At 41.5% G+C, this 12,340-nt stretch overlaps 1 protein-coding gene across 3 annotated transcripts in view; it reads left to right on the top strand.

The window, feature by feature from the left end:
- Window positions 1-12,340, top strand: part of PRKN (parkin RBR E3 ubiquitin protein ligase) — a 1,353,288-nt gene that overhangs the window by 505,344 nt on the left and 835,604 nt on the right. For 2 of the 3 annotated variants that reach the window (XM_047860008.1, XM_047860010.1), the window contains exon 4: window positions 972-1,093. In XM_047860008.1, coding sequence (XP_047715964.1) covers window positions 972-1,093 — 122 coding nt within the window. The remainder of the gene's footprint in view (window positions 1-971; window positions 1,094-12,340) is intronic. The other variant, XM_047860009.1, reaches the window with a different exon arrangement.

The following is a 12,340-nucleotide window of genomic DNA, read 5'->3' as shown; positions in this document are numbered from 1 at the left end:
TTTATTATTTCTAGATGATCTTGATGATAATAGTAAAATTTTAAACAAAGTTTTTATGCCACTACATTTTATGTAATTCCTATCCAACAAGAAGTAAGGTATAAAGGTTCAAAGAACTATTTAATGTTATAAATTTTAAAAAGACAGTTATTTTACTAGTGAATGCTTCTAAATAAAGTGAGTTCTTTGCAGAAATGGCATCGTGACACTATTTGGAGAGGTTCCCCTAACGGACAGAATAGCACTACGTGTGTATGGTAACATTTGAGAGAAGTGATCAGAGATGTTTAGTTATTGATTTTTTTTTTTTTGTCCAGCTTTTACTCTTGTGTTATTTGAAAGGCATTTGTCAAGGTAGATCCAGACAGAAGTGTGAAACACAAGGCACCCATTTCTGCACACTGCGGCCGGGTTCCTTAAGCCCCTCAGGACTCTTGTCTTACTTTATGTGTGCCTGTGCATTGGAAAGTCTTCCCTGGAAACCCAGGAAGCTGTGATCAGGCCACTCATATCATGAGAAATGGGCTGGCGTGTCCCTGTAGATAAGATTTTAAGAGGAAAAAATCTAGAGCCTTCAAAACTGTGTAAGAAGCATGAAATAGAATTCAGGAGCAGTGGTCTTTAAATTTCCAATAGTCCCTATATTTCCTGTGCTTTTAAAAAACCTCAGCGGCACAGAATGCATCTAACTTCCCCGCGTGGCAAATACTCTTGGCTGGCTCTCTTGGCAGCAGGTTGCTAACTTTGCTGAGTAAGTCACAGGGCTGTTGGCAGGAAGAAGAAAAGATTTTCACTCTTTTGAGCATAAAACTAGATTTTCTAAATTAAATTGTTGTATCCTCGTTGGAATATTTATCCCGCTAATGTTTCAAAATGCTCCCGAGGAGTTCGTTTAAAAATTTGTCTCAATTTGGATTCAACGCTGATTGGCTACTTCCTCTGCTTTTTTTTTCCTACCCCCCTCCCCCCAGCAGGTAGACCACCTTACAACAGCTTTTACGTTTATTGCAAAGGCCCCTGCCAAAGAATACAGCCAGGAAAACTCAGGGTGCGGTGTGGTACCTGCCGACAGGCGACGCTCACCTTGGCCCAGGTAAGGAGCTACAGCATTGGCAGAAACTGCCCAGAAACATCAGTGTGTGTTTCCGGAGATGGCTTTCAGGGTTTTGAATCCAATAAGACCCATGGTTCAAGAAAAGAGACATTCTTCTATGCGGTCGTGATGGTTAATGGTATCTGAAGTTTCATTTAAAAACATTACTCTGTCAAACGTTAGGTAGTGCCGAGCCGTTGTTTACCTATCTTTAATCCAGGCCTACTGAGAGGAAGTACAGAGACGCTTTTATAGCCAAAAGGTGTCGGGCTTTGGCGGGGGCATCTTTTAGAAGAGGCCAGGAACTGGAAATGTTTCATGTCTTGTTCCGTGCGACAGTAACGTGGTTGTGTACGTGTGTCAAAATCCACTGGACAGTTCACTGAAAATGGGTGCACTCGGGGCCACTAAACCTAAGTTATGCCTCACGGAGGAAACAGAAAGGGAAGTCGTGGATTGACAACCGTGTGCACGCAGGTTGGGCCAGCCGCCACCTGCCGTGGCCTCCACTAGTGTGGCACAGCTCACTAGCTAAGAAGGATTTTACATTTGTAAGTGGCCAGGAAATATCAAGAGAATGCTGTGTGGCCCACGGACGTTATATGAACTTTAATCTCCGACCTCCATGATACAATTGTACCCGAAGGCCACTCATTTCCTTACGTGTTGTCTGTGCCGCTTCTGTGCCCACGGTGGGGTTGAGCGGTTACCACACAGACTGGTTGCCCTGCGGAGCCTGGCGTATCTATCTCTGTCCCCCTAGAGAAAACCCTGATATAAAATGTGTGCACAGCTAGGCCATGGCTCCCCCGTGATGGTTGTGTAGGATTTGGCCAAAGTTGATGCGGATGTGAATGTGTGCGGGCACAGAGGGCATTCTGGTTGGTGCAGCTATGGGAGCTCAGCCAAGGAGGCATTAAAAAGGTCAATGGTCTTCAGGCAACCAGGGCTGAAGTGGGGACAAGTACTCCCTGACCACAGTGCCGCCCCCCACCCATGGCTACCACATTTAGATGTTATTCCACAGGCAATGGGGAGCCAAGGCAAAATGTTAAAAATAAAGGTGATTTATAAAATGACGTTTTAGAACCCTTTATTAGTGGTGTAATGGTTTGTCATTGGGACTGGTGTTGGTGACAGATTGAAGGCAAAGCGGCTTAATTAATAGACTCCTCATATGGTTGGTGGGCAGTGGGGCACTGGCCTGGGTCAGGGTGGTGGCCCATGGCATGGGTCTAATGGAGCAGCATGGTAGAAAATGAAGGATATACCCAGCAAAGGAGAAATCATGGATCCCTGCCTCAGGCCTGGGGAAGACGGTGGCATCACTCAAAAGTACAGTACAGTATTTCATCATCATACAACCTGTCACCTCCATAGGGGAATCCTGTGAACTCCACTTAGGAAGACAAATCCTAAGTTTGTTCTGACTCTCTGGACTGGACCGTTTTCTGGGGGCATCACTAGGCAGCGCTTCTGTCTATGAAATGGGTTCTCTTAAATACCACAGAAGTTTCTCTTCCACCAGAATCTCTCCTCTGCCACTAGCCTTTTCCAGTGCATTAAGTAGCCTCTTCTTTTTTTGATCTATGCTTCAGTCTTGATTGCCTCTGATGGTGGATGTGACCTAAATATACCAACTTCCAATTGTTCTTAGTAAAAACAGCAATAACAAATTATTATTGAAATCCATGCTTCATTATTTTCCTGCATTATGTAATTGAATTATTTCATAACACTCTTAAGTACCGTCAGTGACCTTATTTTAGATGTGAGAAACCTGAAGCTTGAAGAGATTAAGGAAACAAGAGTTTATGAGACCAGGGACTTGAACCGGGCTGTGTGATCTAAACTTGTAAACTCTACAGTCTCCCCGTTTTTACTGCACAGATATATTCACACTAAATGTCATGTGCTCAGATATCCCCAGTGATCAGACAGGTGATTTAAGAATGGGTGAGAAGTGGGCATCGGGGGTGGTGAGGACCACGGTGGCTGAAGATGCCAAGAAGCCATTCCTGCCACTTGTTAAGAAGTGATTGGCTTAATGGGGGCAATCTTTTAATTAAGAGAAACTGTAAATGGGGATTTTTATGTGAAATTTCTCATATTAAAAATAGGCTCCATGGGGTGGGGGAAATCGAAAACAAAAAGGAAAAACAGCCTGCAGTGTCTGTGTAAATGCATGAACCAAAGTTGTATCATATGGGTTAAATGGTACATTAACGTTGGGTGCTTAGAGGGCCTGGTGAGCGGTAAGCACTTATTTAGAGGGAGTGATTGTTGAGAGGCAGTATGGTGGGATCCTGAGAAGATGAGTCTGCAGACTCTTTGTACTACATGGGTTAGAATTCATATTTCATTATTTCCCATTTATGTCAACATAAGTGGAGACATCTGTCCAGTGGGATAATGGTATCTACTTCTTATTTCTTGGGAAGATTAATTAATCTATGAAGAGTATTTAGAACAGTAGCTGGAACATAAATAATTAGAAATCTTAAATGCTTTCTTATTGTTACTTTTTTACTATTATACTTAACACACACACACATACACACACACACCCACACACACACCCACACCCACACCCACCCACACACACACACACACACACACACTTCTATGTAATTCACCGTGAAATCAATCCATACTTTGGCTAACTCCTTTCAAAGAAATGAAAGCATCCCCTTCCCACCCTGCTCATCAAGAAGCTCTGTGTATTTCCCTCACCCGCTCACCTGGACCAGCATGTCCTTGGAGGGATGATCTCATGCACCCATGGGTTCTGCCCCATCTCAGATGCCCACTCCAATGGGCACCCCACACTTTGTCAGTGCCTAGAACTGCTCCACATTTGATTATTAAATTCAGACTTTTATTCTCCCTACATTGTTTTTACTCTGTACATTGTTAACCCCTCTCTTAAATTTTTCTAGAGCTGTCTCATGCCTTTTCTTTCATCATTTCCTCCCCTGACAGGCTCAAACTTCAACCCCATTATTACAGATAACATTAAGTTTCTGTTCCACATTCTATGCAATTGTCCAGTTGTCAATATTCCTAGTGTCCCTAAGCCTCTTGTATCAGATAACTTGTCAGTTGGCATCCCTGGTGAATTTCAGCCCTCCGCACAGTATCTTGCCCATGGTGGGGCACAAAGCTGGCAATGCTAACTGAATGGCATCTATATTTGAACTTTTACACATTGACAAGATAGACCCACATACTTTAGAAATTCTATGTGACATTTTGTAATCATAGTAATTATGATTGTTTTGCTACCATTTATTGATTTCCTTCATTATATTTATATTCTGGTACTTCTATTTTTCTCTAATTCTCATGACAGAACTGCACTGTAAATATTGTCTACTGTTTTTAATAAGGAGACTCCATGAAGTTATGAGCCCAAAGTTAAACAATTAACAAATGTTGATGCCGGGGATGAAAAGTCTTCTGTGGGTCTATAAAGCCTTTTCTAGGATAGATTGCTCACTATACAAATCTGGTAATCAATGTCCTATTACCCAACTGCTTCCCTGTACTTAAAATACCATTCAAAAAAAAAAAAAACTACTTAAAGATTTAGGAAAAATGGAAAAGATTTAAAGATTACTTATTTAATCTAAAACGTTAGTATTGTTACTAGCTGTAACATGCCTGGAACCCCGTAAATGAGGACTTTGATTTTTTGTTAATAACAAAAATCCACACTCAGTCGTACCTTCAGAAGATATCTCTGGAGCAGCTGAGTAGTCACACTAGTCTGAAAGTTAAGTCTTGGCAGTGGGTGGGGCAGGTGCTGAACTTTGTGGAGAGGAAGCATTTCTATGAAGAGAATAGGCAACTCTTAGGTTTCATTTTTTCAAACTTTATCAAGATCTACAACTTAGAGAATTTTCTGTAGTCAAGAGAGAAAAAACAAAAAGGAAAGGACTTTGTGTGGCTGACAATTTACAGAACAGGGGGTGGTTTATCTGAGCTCTTGCAAGGAACTTGTTATATGCAAGGAGAAAAACCAGAACCTACTTAGCCACCTGGGTTATAATTTGTAACATAATTTTATTTTTTCTGGTCTGGAAAAAAAATGAGTGTACAATAGGCCCTTTGCCTTTCATGGGTCTTAATAGTAATCTCCTAATTAATTTTTGTTGTTGTGGGGGACTTACTCCTAATGCCAACATTTCCTTGACACTATTTAAATTTTACATGCAAGATAATGAGCTGCCTGTCATACCTAATGCTCTAAGGTTTAAGTGTTTACATGTTTCATATTTAATACGATGCTCTTAATGAGTTGGCAAGGAAGATAGGACGGCCATTTCTGCTGTGATGTTAAGAATGGGAAACTGATGTCTGAAGTTTGGGCCTGACCTTGAGGGTAAATTGAAAATCAGCTGGGACGCCAGGTTTTCTTCTGTCTTTAAATGAAATTACCTTCTTTATTTCATGGTGACCTTGGCCAGGGTTTCCACTAACCAAAATAGCCTTGAGAAACGTGAGTGCTCACTGGAAAATAGTGAACAGCGGCTGATTTGAACAAAAAACATGGCAGGCCTCCAATTTTCATTTGCCTTTACAAAGACAGTCCACTTAGGTCCAACCAGAAATGACACAGGGCTGAGCTCAGAAGGAAGGTTGCTTTGTACTTGCATGTATGCTTCTGACTGTGTTCTTAAACAATAAAATGGGTAACCTAAAATTACCTGTGTGTCATCGTTTCCCTCATTGGTGTGAAAAACCAAATGATGAGTAAGTCAAAGCCTCAGAGACTTTCTTCTTTTTTTATTCAATACAAAAGATAAATGTGGACAGAAAAAGTAAGGTTTTCCAAGGTATGTAGAGAATACACCGCTTTTAGAAATAACTAGAAATTAAAGAAGGAATTTATACTGGAAAAAGAAGCAGCACCAAGAGGCTTAAAGATGCTTGTCTTCTTCTCTACCTGTGGGTGCCACTACCAAACTCAAGGTTAGAGGGTCCGCAGCCGTGGTCCTTCCAGTCCATCTTATTGTTAGACTGCGAGTTTGGTGGTGGGGAGAGAGCCCTCTGGCAGGGGGAACAAGGTCTGCAATCAGGCGTGCCTCTTAGCTGCTGTCAAAGATTTCCCAGGACCGATTCATAAGAACACAAGAGGCTGTGTGACTAATTAAAACATGTGCCCGGGGTTGACGAAGTTTAGTTAGAACATGATGCTGATGACGAGGAGGGCATCCCCAGGGGTCAGGCTAAGAGGGCATCTCCTCCTCAGCCCTGTGGGCTTCTGCTCCCTGAGACCTAACAGTGCCGTCTCCTGCATTCCGGGTCCCTTTCTGCCACCACAGTCCGGCCATCGCCCACATTCCGAGTGGACTCAGCCTCCTGAGGAAGACAGAGCTTCCGGGACAGGGAAAAATGGACTCGTTTCTCTCCCAGGACACAGGCTTAAAGTACAGTAAGAGTATTTATGAGTAAAACAGTTGATTGAGTAACAATAACCGGATGCTAGGACAGACGTGGAAGTGAGGGAGAGAGCACACCGCATGGCGCAGTCTGTCTTAAAATACTGGACTTGGGGCTGTCTGGGAGCAGAGAGCCAGAGACAAAGGCTTCCTGCACTCCTTTTCCCATCAGATGTTCTAGATTTGAATTCTGCTGCTTAGTAGCTGCAGGACGTTGGGCAAGTTACTTAAATTCTTGGTCTCAGTTTTCTTGTCGTAAAATTTGAAGTAAAATTTTTCATCAAAGTTATCGCGGATTCAATGATTCCATTCTTTAAAGTACAAAGCATAGTGAAAACAAATATAAATAAAGTACTGAGCACAGTGGCACATAATTCACGTTCAGAAACTATTGCTCTTACTGTCATTTGTTCAGGTGATGAGTGTTCTGCCAAAAAGGCATCAGAGCAACTGTGGAACTCTTCTTGTACCCCGATACCTGCAGGGCGCTTTAGTTGTGATCAAGGTTACACTCTGTTCATCTCTCCAGCACAAACTCTAGGTAGCCCGAGTTACCTACCATCAGCATCTTTTTGTTTGCAACTCAGTTTATTAGTTTTCCAGTGAATCAGAAGCCAGGAGACCAGTGCAGCCAAGAGCTGCAGAGAATCCCCCCCCCCCCCACAATCACTATAATTACTTTATCTCAAAAAGAACTTTATCTTTGCCACTCTAATGAGATAGTCTGCCATGGAATAGCATTAAAGCTAAAAGGTTTCTGATGAGGAATGGGGCAATAAATAGAGTAAGATGTAAACCGCCTGGCGTGATGGATTTTATTTAAAATTGGTTTATAGATTAGAAACAATTTATGTGAGGATATTTATTAAGAAATATTATCTAAATGTATAATCATCCCTGAACTTAATATTTGTTGCAGATTAATTGTTAGTAAGGAGTCCACTTCTTCTCTTCGTATCAAAAGCTATATAATAAAGCCTTGGACTGTATCTAAGCTTATTTAGAAATAAGTATGTGTTATCCCACTTTTTACTTATTCAATTCTTAGGCATTTCTGAGTCATTGAAAATTATTTTGTTATCTAAATATTTTTAAAAAATTGTAAAGCCCATTTTGGATGTCCAAAATGTGTAACCTGGCCCTGAAGTCTGTTTTGATTTGTGTTATGATGTTAAACCTGCAAAGAAGCTAGTTTTTGTGGTGGATTGATCTCACATCAGGGATTTAGGATAGAGAAGGAGCAGAAGACAGGTCTTGCCTCTGTAGGTGCTGGGGCACCCGTCCGTTCCCTTCTGCCCCTGTCGATTCTGCCCACGAGATTTTTGTTGGCCGTAGGGACTCTCCTTCCTCCATCTTTCTGAAGCCCACCTTCTTTGTGTTATATTCTCTTCGGTCCCACTGTGGACTCCGGCCCCCTCTCAGCCACACACTCTTGACGTCCTCACACTGGTCAAGTATCCCGTCAAGAGTAACTGACAAAACATTCAGAGATTAGAAGATTTTTCCTCTTTTTCTCTTTTACCAAAACCAGTATCTGGAAAAGAGCCAGTCTCAGGTAAAAACAAGCAAATAATAATCATAACTCAAACTGCAAAGTAGTATCAGAAAGAATTTTAAGTTCTAATGATTTCTTTTATATTAAAGCATGATTTGGGGTAGTTTACACATATATCAAACACTGCAAAGTCTAAATGTGAAATTATCTACTTAAATTGGGTTGATCCAGACCATTTCAGGATATCATTGTCAGCCAATATAAATGATTTAAAATTGTAAGTAAATGCTGCTAGTGTCATTTTCCTAAAACTCATAGTAGTTTTGGATAACTCATGCCTAGAGTACAGACTTAAAAATACTCTTCCCCATCAACCTCTATCTCCGCTGACTACAGATTAATTTGCTAGCCTCTTTTACTGATTTTACCAAATTTGCTAATTTACCGAAAAAACTATCAGGGATAATATTACTCTGGAACATTCTTCTGGAATTTTTATTTATATGGTGATTGCATTACTCATTTGATTATTATAAATATATTCAATGATATATTTTCTGAGCAGATTTTAAGAAATGCTCGGTTTATTGAAAGCTAAAGATCACAGGTGAATTCATCCTATGAAAGTTTTCTTCTTGACTGTATTTCTGAATATATTCCTATGAATATAATCAAACCTCTGACATTTTATGTAGGAACTTTTGGGTTATACGAGATTTCTTTCTAATATTTATTTTAGTTATTTTTTCCAGATTTTTTCCCTACCATTTTCTCTACTAAGTATTTATCAATTTACCAAAAACTTCTTTTAAGCAATTATAAAGTCTGTAGCATCTTATATAGAATCGGATTGTTGTAATGGCTTTCAAAGACATCTCAAGTCTCAGCTGAACAATTTTACCTTCCTAAGAGCATTTGAGATGTTATATTTGTTTAAACACTAGGTATTTTCTGCTGCAGCTAGAGGCCATCGAGACAGATAGAAGGAAAGAGGACATTGAACACACAGCACTCTGGGAGCAGGGGAGGGATCTGAAGAGCTCAGAGCCCCGAAGACCGGGGGACACAGTTTATAAATAATCCAGTAAATTATTATATTAGCTAAGTCAGCTTTTTTGCGTACTTGGTAAGTCAACCTCTGGTGGGTCAACTTTCAGCTGACTTCCCTAGGAGCCTCTCCTACAAATGGCCACAGAACGTACACACATAGAACACGGTAGTTTTATTTGTTTAAAGATAATACATTTTCAGAAAAGCTCCGGATCATTTTAAAGGTTTCTCCAATGTTTTAGCTGGGGTTCTGGTGGGAGAGGAGCCATAGGCAAGAGAAGAGGAAGGTGGAGGGAACAGAACGGCCTCTTGGACTTGCCTTGAGCCTCCTGGTTTAGAGGAGAATGACAGCAGAGAGTCGTTTTCCGTCAGAGTCTGGAGGAGAACCTGGGCAGAAGTCAGAGTTAGGCACACTCAGAGTTGTGGAAAAAGGAGCCCAACATCGCTCGGAGAACCAGGGGGATCCCAGACGGGACTAACAGGATTAGCACACAAAGATGCAGGTATTCAACCACATTTCATTTCAGACAAACAAGGAAGTCTTTGTTGGTGTACTTATTTAGTATAAATACCTTACCTGGAACATACCTACACTAAATAGTTTCTATCTGAAACTCAAATAGTCATCTCTACTTCACCTGGCAACACCACTTCTGGGATCGTGTCTTCCCTCTTGGCCAGGACATCGGTGTAACAGTCGCTGGCACTGACACCAATGAGGGAGCCCTCAGTGGGCTTTTGGTCAAGCTACATAGGTAAGCAGGTGCTGGAGCAGGAGGTGAACAGCAAGACTGACAAACACGGTGTGTGGAGAAGAGCCACAGGGGGCAGCCTAGAAACAACAGGATCCCTGAGGAGTAATCCCAGCATCCTTGTGTAGAGTATTCAGCCAGCAGCCACCTAAGCCACATGCAGACCTTTGCTAGATTCAAGTGTTCGTTTCTGGAGATAAATAAATGAAAAATAAATACAAAGAGAACTATTTATTGGAACTACACAGAATATTTTGACAAAATCACAACTTTAATGTATTTATAAAACATAAAGAAAAGATAAGGGTTTTCACAGAAAGTTTTCAGTATACTTTATTCTCTCATTTAAAGCTGCAGTTGGTCCACCTTCGGCTCAGGTCATGCTCTCACAGTTCCTGAGTTCGAGCCCCGCATCGGGCTCTGTGCTGCCAGCTCAGAGCCTGGAGCGTGCTTCAGATTCTTTGTCTCCCTCTCTGTCCCTTCCCCGCTCATGCTCTGTCTCTCTCTGTCTCTCAAAAATGAAAACAATGTTTAAAAAAAATTAAAACTGAAGTGGAATGTATCATATATTAAAATTGTGTTGTTTTGTTTATTGGTTTACAGTGCTGTCCACCAGCATTGATAGAATGAACACTCACCTAACACAGGCTTAACCCATGAGGATATCAGTGTTGTTCTGAGCACCGACTGGGTTGTTTGTACCTTTACTATGCACTGTCCATGGCACAGCACTGGGCATCATGGCATCAGGTCTGCAGGGAGTGCAGGATGATAGGGAACAGCCTGCACATCTTGTTTATTCTAAAAAGGAAATAGTAACTTTGAAAATATTTTTAACGTTTATCGTTTTTGAGAGACAGAGAGATCAGGGAAGGGGCAGAGAGAGGGAGACACAGAATCAGAAGCAGGCTCCAGGTTCCGAGCTGTCAACACAGAGCCCTCAACACAGAGCCCGACGCGGGGCTCAAACTCACGAACCGCAAGATCATGACCTGAGCCTAAGTCAGACACTCAACCGACTGAGCCACCTAGGTGCCCCGGAACTAGTAACTTTTGGAAGCCTGCTTGAACGCTTCTCCTTACATCTCATTGTTTTAACTTGGTCATACGGCCACTGGTAATTACAAAGGAAGCTTGAAAAACAAGTATTTTCCAAAGGTGAATAGGATATTCCTGATTGGCTTAGACCAATCTAATTTATCCACTGAGTTGAGTCCATTGCTTCTCCAGTCAAAATCGACATTCTATTAATAAGGAGAGAGAATGAGATGGACGTTTGGCGGGCAGTTACTAATGGCTGCCATATTTGTAAATGAATAATTACTTTAGATAACTTTCATGAACTCATCAGTTTCATTATTGAGTCTACATTATATACTCTGTTTGTATCACCATAGCTACACTGGGAATTTGGTCAGTCTTGAACTTCTTTTTGTGTGTGAAATGCCACTGTTGTTTCAACAGTTGTTTCTATGCATAAGTGTGGTTCCCTGGTTGTCTACAGAATGATATTGATAGATTATCCATTTGACCTCTTAGAAGCTTTATCTAGAATTGGGTAAAGAAAAAAATGGATATTTATGGCAGTGGGTTAATTTATTTGTTCTTTGCTTAAGAAGTGAATAGTCCAAAAACCTCCCTGGGGAAAGACAACTAGAATTTAGTGGCCCTCTCTTACTCCATACTAATAAAATGTGGAGGGTGGAAGAGGCACATTGAATGATACTATTACAGAATTAGGCGAGCCGGTAGAGATCGGGACTGTAGTCATTTTACAGAAGCATCGATACTTATGCATGCATGCCATCTTCCATCTGGGAATATCAAGCTACCTGGATAAACGCATCAGGGAAGCCAGATGAGAAATGGAGAGGGTAACCGACTTTACATGGGTCCACTGTGAGAAAGGAGCCAAACTGATAATTAAATCTGAGAACCCAAGTTCAGATTCTTATTCAAGGTACCCATATTGAGTGCATCCATTGTCTGACTAGAACTGAGGGAACCTAGAGCCTTGTTCTGCAGCTTTTTCCTGGAAAAAAAAAAGTCAAATTTACTCGACTACATTTCTTAAACGGGGCATGGAAATTCAGAGACTGAATAAAAATCAAACATGGATGTTTTCCTTTAGTGAGGAGGCAATATATGAGTGCTAGTGTACTTGGAACATAGCAAGCTGCAGACATTAAGGGAGCTTTAATTGGATGGTGGCTGCTTTCTGAGGGGCTAGTTAGGTCCACTGGTTTGTTAGAGGGCATACTGCTAATAAAGCTAGGAGCCGGGGCGCCTGGGTGGCTCAGTCGGTTAAGCAGCCGACTTCGGCTCAGGTCACGATCTCGCGGTCCGCGAGTTCGAGCCCCACGTCGGGCTCTGTGCTGACAGCTCAGAGCCTGGAGCCTGTTTCAGATTCTGTGTCTCGCTTTCTCTGACCCTCCCCTGTTCATGCTCTGTCTCTCTCTGTCTCAAAATAAATAAATGTTAAAAAAATTTCAAAAAAATAATAAAG

Source organism: Prionailurus viverrinus, chromosome B2 (genome assembly GCF_022837055.1).
Source record: "Prionailurus viverrinus isolate Anna chromosome B2, UM_Priviv_1.0, whole genome shotgun sequence".
Classification (NCBI taxonomy): Eukaryota; Metazoa; Chordata; class Mammalia; order Carnivora; family Felidae; genus Prionailurus; species Prionailurus viverrinus.
This window is presented reverse-complemented; position numbering and strand designations above follow the sequence as displayed.